General features: G+C 40.1%; 2 protein-coding genes across 8 annotated transcripts in view; one reads left to right on the top strand and one right to left on the bottom strand.

Moving 5' to 3' along the window:
* Positions 1-12,318, top strand: part of LOC106087000 (LIM and SH3 domain protein Lasp) — a 423,009-nt gene that overhangs the window by 28,464 nt on the left and 382,227 nt on the right. The gene's annotated exons all lie outside the window — the stretch shown is intronic.
* The window catches only part of LOC106087003 (protein disabled), a 54,447-nt gene that overhangs the window by 18,289 nt on the left and 23,840 nt on the right, over positions 1-12,318 (bottom strand). For all 7 annotated transcript variants that reach the window (XR_009398578.1, XM_013251870.2, XM_013251871.2 and 4 more), the window contains 3 exons: positions 8,018-8,685; positions 7,776-7,943; positions 7,149-7,713 (listed from right to left, as the gene is read on the bottom strand). Coding sequence is in view for 6 of the 7 variants with exons in the window: in XM_013251870.2 (XP_013107324.2) it covers positions 7,149-7,713; positions 7,776-7,943; positions 8,018-8,685 (1,401 nt within the window). In the remaining variant the exon portion in view is untranslated. The remainder of the gene's footprint in view (positions 1-7,148; positions 7,714-7,775; positions 7,944-8,017; positions 8,686-12,318) is intronic.

Below are 12,318 nucleotides of genomic sequence, written 5' to 3'. Positions count from 1 at the left end.
GGGATCTTGACTTCATGAGGCTCTAGAGAGCGCAATTATCATCCGATTTGGCAGAAATTTTGTACAGCGCCTTCTCTCATGACCTTCAACATACGTGCCTAATATGGTCTGAATCGATCAATAGCTTGATACAGCTCCCATATAAACCTATCTCCCGATTTTGCCTCCTGAGCCCCTATAAGGCGCAGTTCTTATCCAAATGAACTGAAATATTACACAATGACCTCCACAATGTTCAGCATTCATTTATGGTCCGAATCGGACTATAATTTGTTTTGTTCTAAATATAAAATGTTTTTTTTTTTTTTTGTTTTCTCCACTTTCGAGTTTAATTCCAATGCAGGCCAGTGTTATTTTCTTTCGCATATATATATACAACTCTATATACAGGTCTCGATTAAGGTGAAACAACAATGTGCGAGTGCTTTAATGTTGGTTGATTGGGTGGTTATAATGGGGGGGGGGTGGTTTTAGATGCATGAGTGGGGTGGTAAATGCACCTCATGAGAGGCGCGTTTAGTTATTGTGTCTATGAGGATTGTAGTAATTAATATTTGTTTTTTTTCCTATTTTTCTATTTTTTTGAATCAACAGAATATTTTTAAGCTTAAAACCCCCATATACAGATTTATGTATGTATATCGTCCGATTTTGTTAACAAAACACACAAACATTATTCAATTGCAAAGGCAAAATGCTTCATTCTCAAACAAATTATCGAAATGTTCCAGGACGTTTTAAAATATTTCCACCAGCATTTTGTAATTATGGAAACTGCAAGCTTTATTTAAAATGCAATAGAAACGTATTTAAACCCCGATTATGGGCACCACAACAAACGTTTACGCCAACAACAACAACAGCAATATTTCCAAAATGTAGTTAAAACAACAGGAATTAATCGAACACGTTTATCTAAGTACAGACGTGAGAACGTATACGGAATTGAAAATAAAAAAAATGGCATTCATGCAGCGAAAATGGTTCGCACCTTCATCAGTTTAACCGACACATCTTTAATTTGTTATGAATAAAAAAAAACAGAAAAATTGTTATGCTTCAACTTATATGGTGTAAGAAATAAAATCAGATGGCATTTAATGAATGCAACTGCTTCCTAAATAAAACTAAACTGCATCTTGTTGGATGACATGATGTCGTCCAATATGATTTCCTATAAAATTATGCCTGAATCCGAGCAAAAATTCACTTTATAGGGGGCACCCACCTATAAAGGTGAGTTCACTCCAGAAACAAGAATCTGAAATCAGTTTTTGGGGTGAAGGTCCATAGACAGCCAGTGTGGGGCCGAAAACCGCCCCTGCTCCAACCTAGTCCATATGCATATGAAACGAAACGTTAGGTTAGGTTAAAGTGGCAGTCTGCCATCAGACTCACTTAGACGTTTTCGTCCATTGTGATGCCACAGGAGCAGGAGAAGGAAAATGGCTTCTAATTCCTACTGTTGAACCAGATTCAGATCGCTTTAAAAAGCCCAACAACTTGCGAATGTTCAGATCCGCTAAATCAGACAAGTTCTCAAGGAAAAGAGAACCTAAAGTGGAACTCCTTCTGACACACGCAGAAGGTGTTCTATAGTCTCTTCTTCTTCGATGTCCTCACAGCTTCTAAAAAGTCATTGCTGGCAACCTTCAGGCTGCCAGCATGTTTTCCGATTAGAGAGTGCCCTGTCATGACGGACATAATGACTGACACGTCTGTTCTAGCCAATGACAGCAAAGCAGTAGACCTCTTCAAGTCTGGATTAGGCCACATAATTTTGGAGTGCTCTCAGCCCCCTTTTTGTGACCATCTATCATTCGTTGTCCTTCGGGCCTGGTCCTGAAAAGTTAGCTTACATGTCGCTAGAGGCATACCCACAGGGTCCAGTGTCCCTGAATTGTGTAGGGTAGTTCCTAGTCTCGCAAGCTCGTCCGCTTTACAATTCCCTGGGATATCTCTGTGGCCCGGCACCCAAAACAGGTGAATATTGAACTGTTCACCCATCTCGTTGGGAGATCTGCGACAGTCGAGGGCGGTTGTTCTGTTCAGAAATACGATCTCCAGGAATATAACTAGTAAATTACAAAAATGTCTGAAAATTAGACCCGGGGCTTTTGAACCCCCTAGCTTAGCTATTTGGGTATCAAATCAAAGTTGATTACTAATGTGCTAGAGTAGATTATAAATGAAAATGAAAAATTGTTAAACATTTTTTTTTTATTTTATGGGACAAAAATGGCTACCTTTGTGAGGTATCCTGCCGTGTTAAAACTTCTCTACACAGAAAAAATAAAAATCAGTTTCAATCACGAAATTAATTGATAATCACGACAAATAATTTTTAAATTGAAACTGTTTTTATCACGAAAATGATAATAGCAACCATCGTTTTTAAAAAATGACTAAAAACATCTTTAATTACAACAAGTAAAAGTCTGCCGGGCTGAGTCTTGCGAACCCACCACCATGGATTCTGATAAAAATTTATGCAAACTAAATTTAGATGAAGGGCATAATTTTATTGTACATACCAAACTTTTGTCAAACCAGCAAAATAAAAGCTTCTAGGAACCGAACAATGATGATAGAGAGACCGGTTTACATGGAAGCTATATCAGGTTATAGACTGATTTAGACCGTATTTGGCACAATAGTTGGAAGTCAGAGCACCGCATGTAAAATATCAGTCAAATCGTTGTTTGGACTAAAGAAGTCAAATCGGGAGATTGGTTTATGTGAGAGCTATATCAGGTTATGGACCGATTCGCACCATACTTGGCACAGTTGTAAGAAGTTATAACGGAACACTACGTCCAAAATTTCAGGCAAATCGGACAAAAGTTGTTTGGACTGAACAAGTCAAATCGGGAGATCGGTTTATGTGAGAGCTATATCAGGTTATGGACCGATTTGAACATACATTGGTACAGTTGTTAGAAGTCATAAGAGAACACTATGTGCAAAATTTAAGCCAAATGGGATGAAAATTGAGTCTTGTAAGGGCTCAAGAAGGCAAATCGGGAGCTCAGTTTATATGGAAGCTATGCCAGGTTATAAACCGATTTGGATCGAACTTAACACAATTGTTGAAGATCATAAGAGAACACACTGTGCAAAATTTAGGCCAAAAACGGGAGTTTGGTTCATATGGGAGCTATACCAGGTTAAAGACCGATTTGGATCGTACTTGACACAAATGTTGGAAGTCATAACAGAACATTACATGCTAAATTTCAGCCAAATCGGACAAAAATTGCGGCTTACAAGGGCTCAAGAAGTCAAATCGGAAGATCGGTTTATATGGGAGCTATATCCAAATCTGAACCGATATGACCCATTAGCAATCCTCAATGACCTACATTGGTATTAAGTATTTGAGCAAAATTTTAAGCAGCTAGCTTTACTCGTTCGACCGCTATCGTGAGTTCGACAGAGGGACGGACGAGACGACTAAAATATATATATACTTTATGTGGTCCCAAACCAACGGAATGTCTAGTGGTAGGTATAAAAATTGCATATTCAATAAAAAATTATTAAAATGTTTGAATATTTTCAATTAATTTTTTAATTGAACCAATTAAAAAAAAAATTATTGAAATTTTCAATTAATTTTTTAATTGGTCTAATTAAAAAAGGATCGAAAAACTCAATTATTTTTTTAATTTGAATAATTAAAAAAATTAATTGAAAATTTAAAAAAATTGTTTGGGTAAAGGTCCGTGGGTACACCTATAAGCAAAAATTCCTTCACGAAGGTTTTCCAAAAATGTCGGGTGTCGGGTAGTAGGGGTGCCCTACTCTGAGGCGGCAGCGTTTGTCAGATGAAGGATTCTATCGGGCTAATACGGTACGTAGAACCGGCTGCCATAGATTTTTCGAAATGTGCTACGACCAATTCATAATGCATACATTATTCGGTCCAATTAAAATAATGATTGAGCTATATCTCATTCTGAACCGATTTCGACCAAACTTCTTACATAATGTGGCAGTCGTCGAGGAAAGCGTTGTGCAAAATTTTGGCATGATTGGTCAATAAATGCGCTTGCAGTGGCTCTAGAAGTGAAAATCGGGCAATATACATATGTGGCTGCTATATCTAAATCTGGACCGATTGCTACGAAATTACCCAGTAATTAAGATTTCATTGCAGGATATTGTCCGGCTTTAGACCATTGTTTAATGCTTTCTATTCAAAGAATAGTATAGCAAAAAACATTTCAAAGTCAGCAAAAGTGTGTTGTTGCTAGAAGCATTTGACTGTATCGTATCCCGTATCGCGATTTCAATTTCGACCAAGAAATATCATCAGCGGGCGATGTCAAATGGATCATGGTGCTTTACAACCATCCCGACTAGAGTAGATTGTAAAATACACAATTTTACAAGGGCAGACGGACAGACAGACGCACGGACAGACAGACAGACACACGGACAGACAGACAGACCTAGCTAAATCCAATCACAAAGTGATTTCCAGTGAGCTTAATCTCAAAATAAATAGGTTAGTCAACGAACATAAGCGGAATTTGTGGCTGGAACACTTGGAACAAGGTAACTTAGGCACCGTATTAGTCAACTACTGTTAAGTCCAATCCCATGGCAGCCGGTTGTACGTACCGGATTTAGACAATGAAGTATTGAAAAAGTAATTGCGGATTTTTTAAAAGAAAGTAAATGCATTTTTAATAAAACTTAGAATGAACTTTAATCAAATATACTTTTTTACACTTTTTTTCGAAAGCAAGCTAAAAGTAACAGCTGATAACTGACAGAAGAAAGAATGCAATTACAGAGTCACAAGCTGTGAAAAAATTTGTCAACGCCGACTATATGAAAAATCCGCAATTACTTTTTGGGCAACCCAATACTACCTGCAGTTGAGTTCCTTACTACTGTCCTCAACCTATCTTTGAACACTCTTATAGTTCCCGATGTCTGGAAAATGGGCAGAGTGATCCCGCTACAGAAGCCTGGAAAGAACCCGAGTTTGGAGGAGTCGTGTAGACCGATCTCCCTTCTCTCACCAGTAGCAAAGACGCTTGAGGCATTACTCCTCCCCAGCCTTGTAGGATAATTTCCATTCGCCGAGCATCAGCATAGATTTCGAAGACAGCATAGCACAACAACTGCTTTGCATGCCATCACCGCACACATTTGCCGTGGCTTCAATTGGCCCAGGCCATGTTATAGGGACGTTCCTCGTGGCACTGGACCTATCGAAGGCATTCGACACCATACCAAAGCCATACCAAACTATTTGAGGACATCGCCAACACGTCCCTCCAGCCAGGCTTGAAAAACTGGGTCGAGAATTATTTGTGTGGTCGCCAGTTATTTGTGGAATTTAGGGATAAGAAGTCGAAGCACCGTAGAGTGAAACAGGAAGTTCCCCAAGATAGGGTGATATCTTCGACACTGTTTAACCTCTACCTATCCTCCATTCTATTCCCTCTAAACGGCATAGAGATCGTATCATATGCGGAGGATTGTACGATCATGGCATCAGGCCCCCACGCATTGTTGACATCTGCGTTAGGTTGAACGTCTACCTCAACGAACTTGCCTCACATTTCGATGCAAGAAATCTGAAGATATCTGCCACCAAATCTTCAGCCACATTGTTCACTACAAATACGTGTGAGGTGAATGCCGAGATGACTGTGATGGTCGATGGAGAAATTATTCGGATCATCAAGTATCCCAAAGTACTTGGCGTCACATTTGACAGCTCTTACACATTCTCCTCACATGCCATAGAAATTTGCAATAAAGTCAAAAGCAGAAACAAGGTCCTTATTGGCCGGTCTGTGGTAAGTTATTCAGCGCCAGTGTGGTCCCGTCAACTCTGCGACACGCAGTGGAATAATATTCAGATTTGTCAGAATACCGCCCTCCGAACTGCGAGGGGCTGTCTCCTTATTTCTCATGTGAACCACTTCCATCTGGAGACAAAGGTCCTACCAGTGCGAAGACATAACTACATGCTGTCCAAGCAATACCTTTTGGACTGTTATCGCAGAGCCTATCCAAATCATCATCTTGTGGATAGATATCCACCGCCCAGAAGCCTTAAGGTAGATCTACATGATCGAGAGCGTGAGGTTCAGCGCTACAAGAGAACCTCTAGATCAAGCGGCATATCAAAGAGGTCTAGACAACATTCATGCAGACACGATAGCAGATGCGGTAAATGGCTACCGGGTGAATGAAGTCCTTGGAGAACGACCGCCTCCCATTGCACCTGAAGAAATTGACCTCACCCGACAAACCAGAGTAGTTCTGGCTCAGTTACGTTCCGGCAGATGCAGCCGCCTCAACTCCCACAGAGCAAGGATTGATGACGACGTGCGAGATATATGTTCCGATTGTAACCAGGGACCGCATGATACCCGTCACCTGTTTAACTGCCCAGCCAGACCCACTCGATGGAATCCATAATCGGCACGGGCTGCCGCCACAGTGTACAACACACTGTTACAACCTTTAAATAATCAATGGCCACCATGTTCCCGCGGCGATTGATCCCCTGGAACGGAACGAGCTTGGCGAGGATTGTCGACAACAACTACTACAACAACAACAACAACCAAAACCCCGATGGAAATACCAAGCTGAAAAATATATCTCGGCACTGGAAATTGGAGAAGCACAAAAAATTCGAGATACTTGCAAACCTTTATAAGTTCGGCTGGAAAATCAAACTGTATGTGGCCACCTACTGAGTTTGTAAGTAAGTTTGACCAAGCAAGACGTTGCCGCTTGCCATATTTTCCTAAAATTATCTTTTAAAAGTTAAAATTCTTTCATATTCTTCAATTCTCACACGTTCCAAACTTTTAAAAATATGTCCTTTAATATGATAGGTCACTTATTCCATACCAACTAAGAGCACATAACCATTAAATCATCATCTAATACTACAATCCCCTGGCGACAAGTGTGTGTTTGATGTTTAATGAAGTCGTGATTAAAATTAAAATAAAAATGATTCATAACCAAATAAAACAAAAACAAGGAACAAGGATACGTAAACGTTAGTGATGTGGAACACAAAATGTACAATAAGAACATAATAAATAGTTTATATGTGCAAGACTAAATGAGGAGAAAAAGCAAATCAATTTCCTTTACAAACTCACCGGATTTGATTTCTACTTTGGACGATGTTTCTCCTGTTGCCGTTGCCGCAGCAGTTTGGAAAATATCAGTTAGGCTAGGACTATTGGCAATGCTATTTGCATCGGCGGCATTTGTTGTGGTACTATTGGCGACATTTCCCAATTCATTCATATCGGGCATAGCTGATGGAGCGGAACACGATACGGTCTCATATATGTGATTGGGAGGAGTTGCAGTAGATTCTCTGGTGGCCAGTGGCGCCCTTGTGCCAGTGAGAGGAACACTACTGGACAAAGATGATGCCAATGGCGGCATGCCCATTAGACCTGGCATCATAGTTTTCGAGGTATCAAAAACATCATTGTGGGCATCCAATTCACGCAGCCAATTATCATCGTCATCCATTGGTTGTAGAGGAGGTACCATGGAACAAATGCCCGTCGAAGAATCTGGCGATTGCCGTGTCTGTGTTGCCGAGGGTGACAGTAACGACGACGAGGTAGCGGCATTGGCGGTTGTAGATAAATCAATGCTTTTGGTCGATGTTTTACTGCGCGAGCGTCCTGGTTCAGGCGGTGGTAAGGTCTGTATGATATGGAGTTAGCAAAGTTAAAGATTTTTTTCTTCAATGTCATGATAAATTTTACCGGAAAATTTGTAAATGAATCCCCAAAAGGATCATCATTGCCACCTATAGAAGACTTTGATGCTGCACCATCATTGGGGGTTATGCGTTCCATTTGATTAATACCCCTTTGTAGCGAACTAAGCTCTTGTTCTAAATCAACCAAATCGGCAACCGATTCTGGAGAAATCTAAAAATTAAAAAAAACGAAATAAGTGCTGATTATAATCAACATGGGTTGTTGTCAACTAAATTTTTAATCACCTCTTTGGAAATTCCTTTGGAATCCAAATTTACACCTAGGCGATTATTGGAAGGAGTATTTGTTGAACTACTAGCCATATTATTTAGCATGCTAAGAGTGGCCGCCGAATTACTAGATCCCCCACCTAGACCAGACAAATCATTCTGTCCGGCAATGGTTGCTGCGCTCTTCAGCGATGACAACGATGCCAGCTGATGCTGATCATGATGATGTATCGACTTGGATTGTATCTGCTGACGGGCCAATTCGATTTCCTTTTTCTTCAGTTCGAAAACAACTTGAAATAGATCACGCATGGCCAGCACCACCTGTGAAGCTGCCTTATCGGTTTTAATACCGAAAAATCTGTGGCCACTATCGGGAGATCCAAATATGTAACCAAACGCCCGCGAATCGGTCATATCTTGGGCAATAAACGAGATCTTGTGAACAGGATGATGATACAATGAATCTCCAGTTTTTTCATCACGCAAACGCAGGCCATCTATGGTTACATGAATTGTGATGCGTTGCTTATGCTCGCCGGCGGCCCGAATAGCCATTTTTAAGTCTTGTAAGGCCTCTTGACACATACGATCGCCACGTGCTTCGCCCACCTCCAGTATGCCAATAAGTTTCGCCTTGAATTGCACACCATCGCCAAAGAAACGCCCCGGATCATTGCGATCTAAAATTGAGAATCAACGAAAACAAATTAGTTTAAAATCAGTTAGCAGAGGAACTCAGGAATTAGAAAAAAAGTAAAAAATGCGCATTGAATCCAAAATTGTATAAAATATAGTAGTCCATTGTATTACAAGTTACATTATACAATGAAAGTAAAACAAGCTATAGATCGATTCAGATCATATTGGACACGTATGTTGAAGGTCATGGGAAAAGCAGTTGTACAAAATTTCTGCCAAATCGGATGAGAATTGCGCCCTCTAGAGGCTCAAGAAGTCAAGATCCTTGATCGGTTTATATGGCAGCTATATCAGGTTATGCACCGATTTGAGCCATACTTACCACAGTTGTTGGGAGTCATAACAAAACACATTATGCAAAATTTCAGCCATATCGGATGAGAATTGCATCCTCTAGAGGCTCAAGAAGTCAAGATCCAAGATTGGTTTACATGGCAGCTATACCAGGTTATAAACCGATTTGAACCATACTTAGCACAGTTGTTGAAAACTATAACAAAACACCACGTGCAAAATTACAGTCAAATCGGATAAGAATTGCACACTCTAAAAGCTGAAGAAGTCAAGACCCAAGATCGGTTTGTATGGCAGGTATATCAAAACATGGACCAATTTGGCCCATTTACGATCCCAACCGACCTACACTAATAAGAAGTATTTTTGCAACATTTCAAGCGTCTAGCTTTACTCCTTCGAAAGTTAGCAGACGGACGGTCGGACTTGGCTAGGTCGACTTGAAATGTCAAGATGTATATAATTTATGCGGTCTTAGACGCATATTTCGATGTGTTACAAACAGAATGATGAAATTAGTATGCGCGCATCCTATGGTAGAGGGTATAAAAATAAAATCAAGTCTTGATGAAATTTTTAACAAAATCTTCTTACAAAATTATATTTTATTCTTATATATATTATATTATATTATATTTATTATATTATATTATATTTATTATTATTTATTTATATATTCAATCCCAAGGCAGCCGGTTGTACGTACCGGATTGACCCGATGAAGTCCTTCATCGGCAAGGGCTGCCGTCTCAGTGTACAATACACTGCTACAACAACAACAACAACAAAATTATATTTCGAAAAAAAAATGATTTCCAAAAATATTGGGTTGCCCAAAAAGTAATTGCGAATTTTTCATATCGGCGTTGAAAAATTCTTTCAACGGCTTGTGACTTTGTAATTGCTTTCTTTCTTCTGTCAGTTATCAGCTGTTACTCTTAGCTTGCTTTAGAAAAAAAGTGCGCGAAATTTTGTTTAAATTTGTTTGTTTGGCGTCAATTTTAATATGGAGCCCACAAAGGAGCATTTTCGTCATATTTTTCTTTATTATTTCCGTAAAGGAAAAAACGCGGAGCAGGTTGCTAAAAAGTTACGAGATGTGTATGGTGATAAAGCCTTAAAAGGAAGACAGTGTCAAAATTGGTTTCGCAAATTCCGTTCTGGAGATTTTTCACTTAAAGATGAGCCACGTTCAGGTCGGCCAAATGAAGTTGATGATGACCAAATCAAAGCATTAATCGAATTGGATCGTCATGTAACTGAGCGTGAGATAGGAGAGAAGTTAAATATATCAAAATCAACCGCTCATTATCACATAAAAAGTCTTGGACTGGTGAAAAAGCTTGATATTTGGGTACCGCATGTATTGAAAGAAATTCATTTAACAAACCAAATCAACGCTTGTGATATGCACCTTAAATGGTTCCAAGGAACCAAACGATTAATTCGGATGTTTACTGTCAACAATTGGACAAATTGAATACAGTCATCAAGGAGAAGCGACCAGAATTGGTCAATCGTAAAGGTGTCATATTCCACCAGGACAACGCTAGACCGCACACATCTTCACTGGTCACTCTCAAAAAACTGAGTGAGTTTGGCTGGGAACTTTTGATGCATTCACCATATAGCCCTGACCTTGCACCATCAGACTACCATTTATTTCCATCTTTGCAGAACTCCTTAAATGGTAAAACTTTCGGCAATGATGAGGCTATAAAATCGCACTTGGTTCAGTTTTTTGCAGATAAAGGCCAGAAGTTCTATGAGCGTGGAATACTAAATTTGCCAGGAAAATGGTAAAAGGTTATCGAACAAAATGGCAATTATTTATTTGATTAAAGTTCGTTCTAAGTTTTATTAAAAATGCATTTACTTTCTTTTAAAAAATCCGCAATTATTTTTTGGGCAACCCAATAAGTCCCTCTTAATTTTCGCCAAAATAAAATTCAACAAAATCTTTTTTTTTTTGACTGCCAAATATGGTACCTTAGTGCTAGTATGCCCGCTCTAATAGGTCAATAAGCCTGATCATGGCTATGATGAGCTCAAAGCAACCTTTTTAGGTGTAAAGCAAAACTTGACATCAAATTATGGCTCGGCTCTGGATAACTATGGGCATAGCACAGGCCGGAGCTTTAATCATAGATTTGTGAGGTGTTCGTCATTATCACGAGAGGCTTAGCAGGGAGCTAATGGGCGCGTCCCCATACGGAGTAGTAGGAAAGAGCTTTCTGACCTATAGGAGCTAGGCGAATGTGGCTATAACAAAAACAACAAAATAGACATAAAAGTCGGGTCACAAGGTCATTGGAGGTATAGTCGCCTGTCTGGCTATAATTATAATTGGAAAAGTATTAGGAGATTTAAATGTGTTTGTCCAGCGATAACATCTCGCCTGGTTAATGATCCGAGGATCATGGTTTTCGCAGAGAAGGTTGTTGGCTCCACTGAGATTGCCCCTATACATACCAATTATGGGTGTTTGCAGCAGTTCGCCAGGCATCTCTATTGCATCAATTGGCCCGGTAAATGACGTTTCCTGGCAACTCATTATTTTAATGGCATCAGATAACCTCCCCACAATTCTCTGCATTGCCCGAACGCTCGACTTCATAATCTCTGGAGGCCGAATGTTTCTCAATCAGAAGAAATGCAATTGGGATGCCTTCAGAGAATACACGATCACCGCTTGGGTGAGGTACCGCCTGTACATCTTGTTGAAAAGACTTTCAGGCAGTGGTTGTTGTAGCAGTGTGTTATACACTGAGGCGGCAGCCCTTGCCAATGAAGAACTCCATCGGGTCAATCCGGTACGTACAACCGGCTGCCATGGGTTTGAGGCAGTGGTAATTGCAGCGTAATGGACTTCCTCACTCCAATCATACTGACCCTAGAATCGAAAACGTAGTCTTGGAAATCTATAAGTGGGTCAACAAACACAAGCGGAATTTTTGGCTAGAGCATTTAAGGCAGAGCTATGGTCTACTCTCAAATTGCTATCGAACCCGGAAGAAAGGATTAAAAGACCCAAAGTCACATTTGACAATCCGAAAAGATGCGTCTGTTACTTCAACTTTCAATTTTTTTTAGTATCCTAAGTGTGATACATTTATAGGAGAGCCATTTTTCGCACCACCGTAGCGCAGAGGTTAGCATGTCCGCCTATGACGCTGAACGCCTGGGTTCGAATCCTGGCGAGACCATCAAAAATTTTCAGCGGTGGTTTTTCCCCTCCTAATGCTGGCAACATTTGTGAGGTACTATGCCATGTAAAACTTCTCTCCAAAGAGGTGTCGCACTGCCGCACACCGTTCGGA

This window comes from Stomoxys calcitrans, chromosome 1, assembly GCF_963082655.1.
Source record: "Stomoxys calcitrans chromosome 1, idStoCalc2.1, whole genome shotgun sequence".
In the NCBI taxonomy this organism is placed as follows: Eukaryota; Metazoa; Arthropoda; class Insecta; order Diptera; family Muscidae; genus Stomoxys; species Stomoxys calcitrans.
The sequence above is the reverse complement of the archived record's forward strand: the minus strand, read 5'-3'. Positions and strand labels throughout refer to the sequence as shown.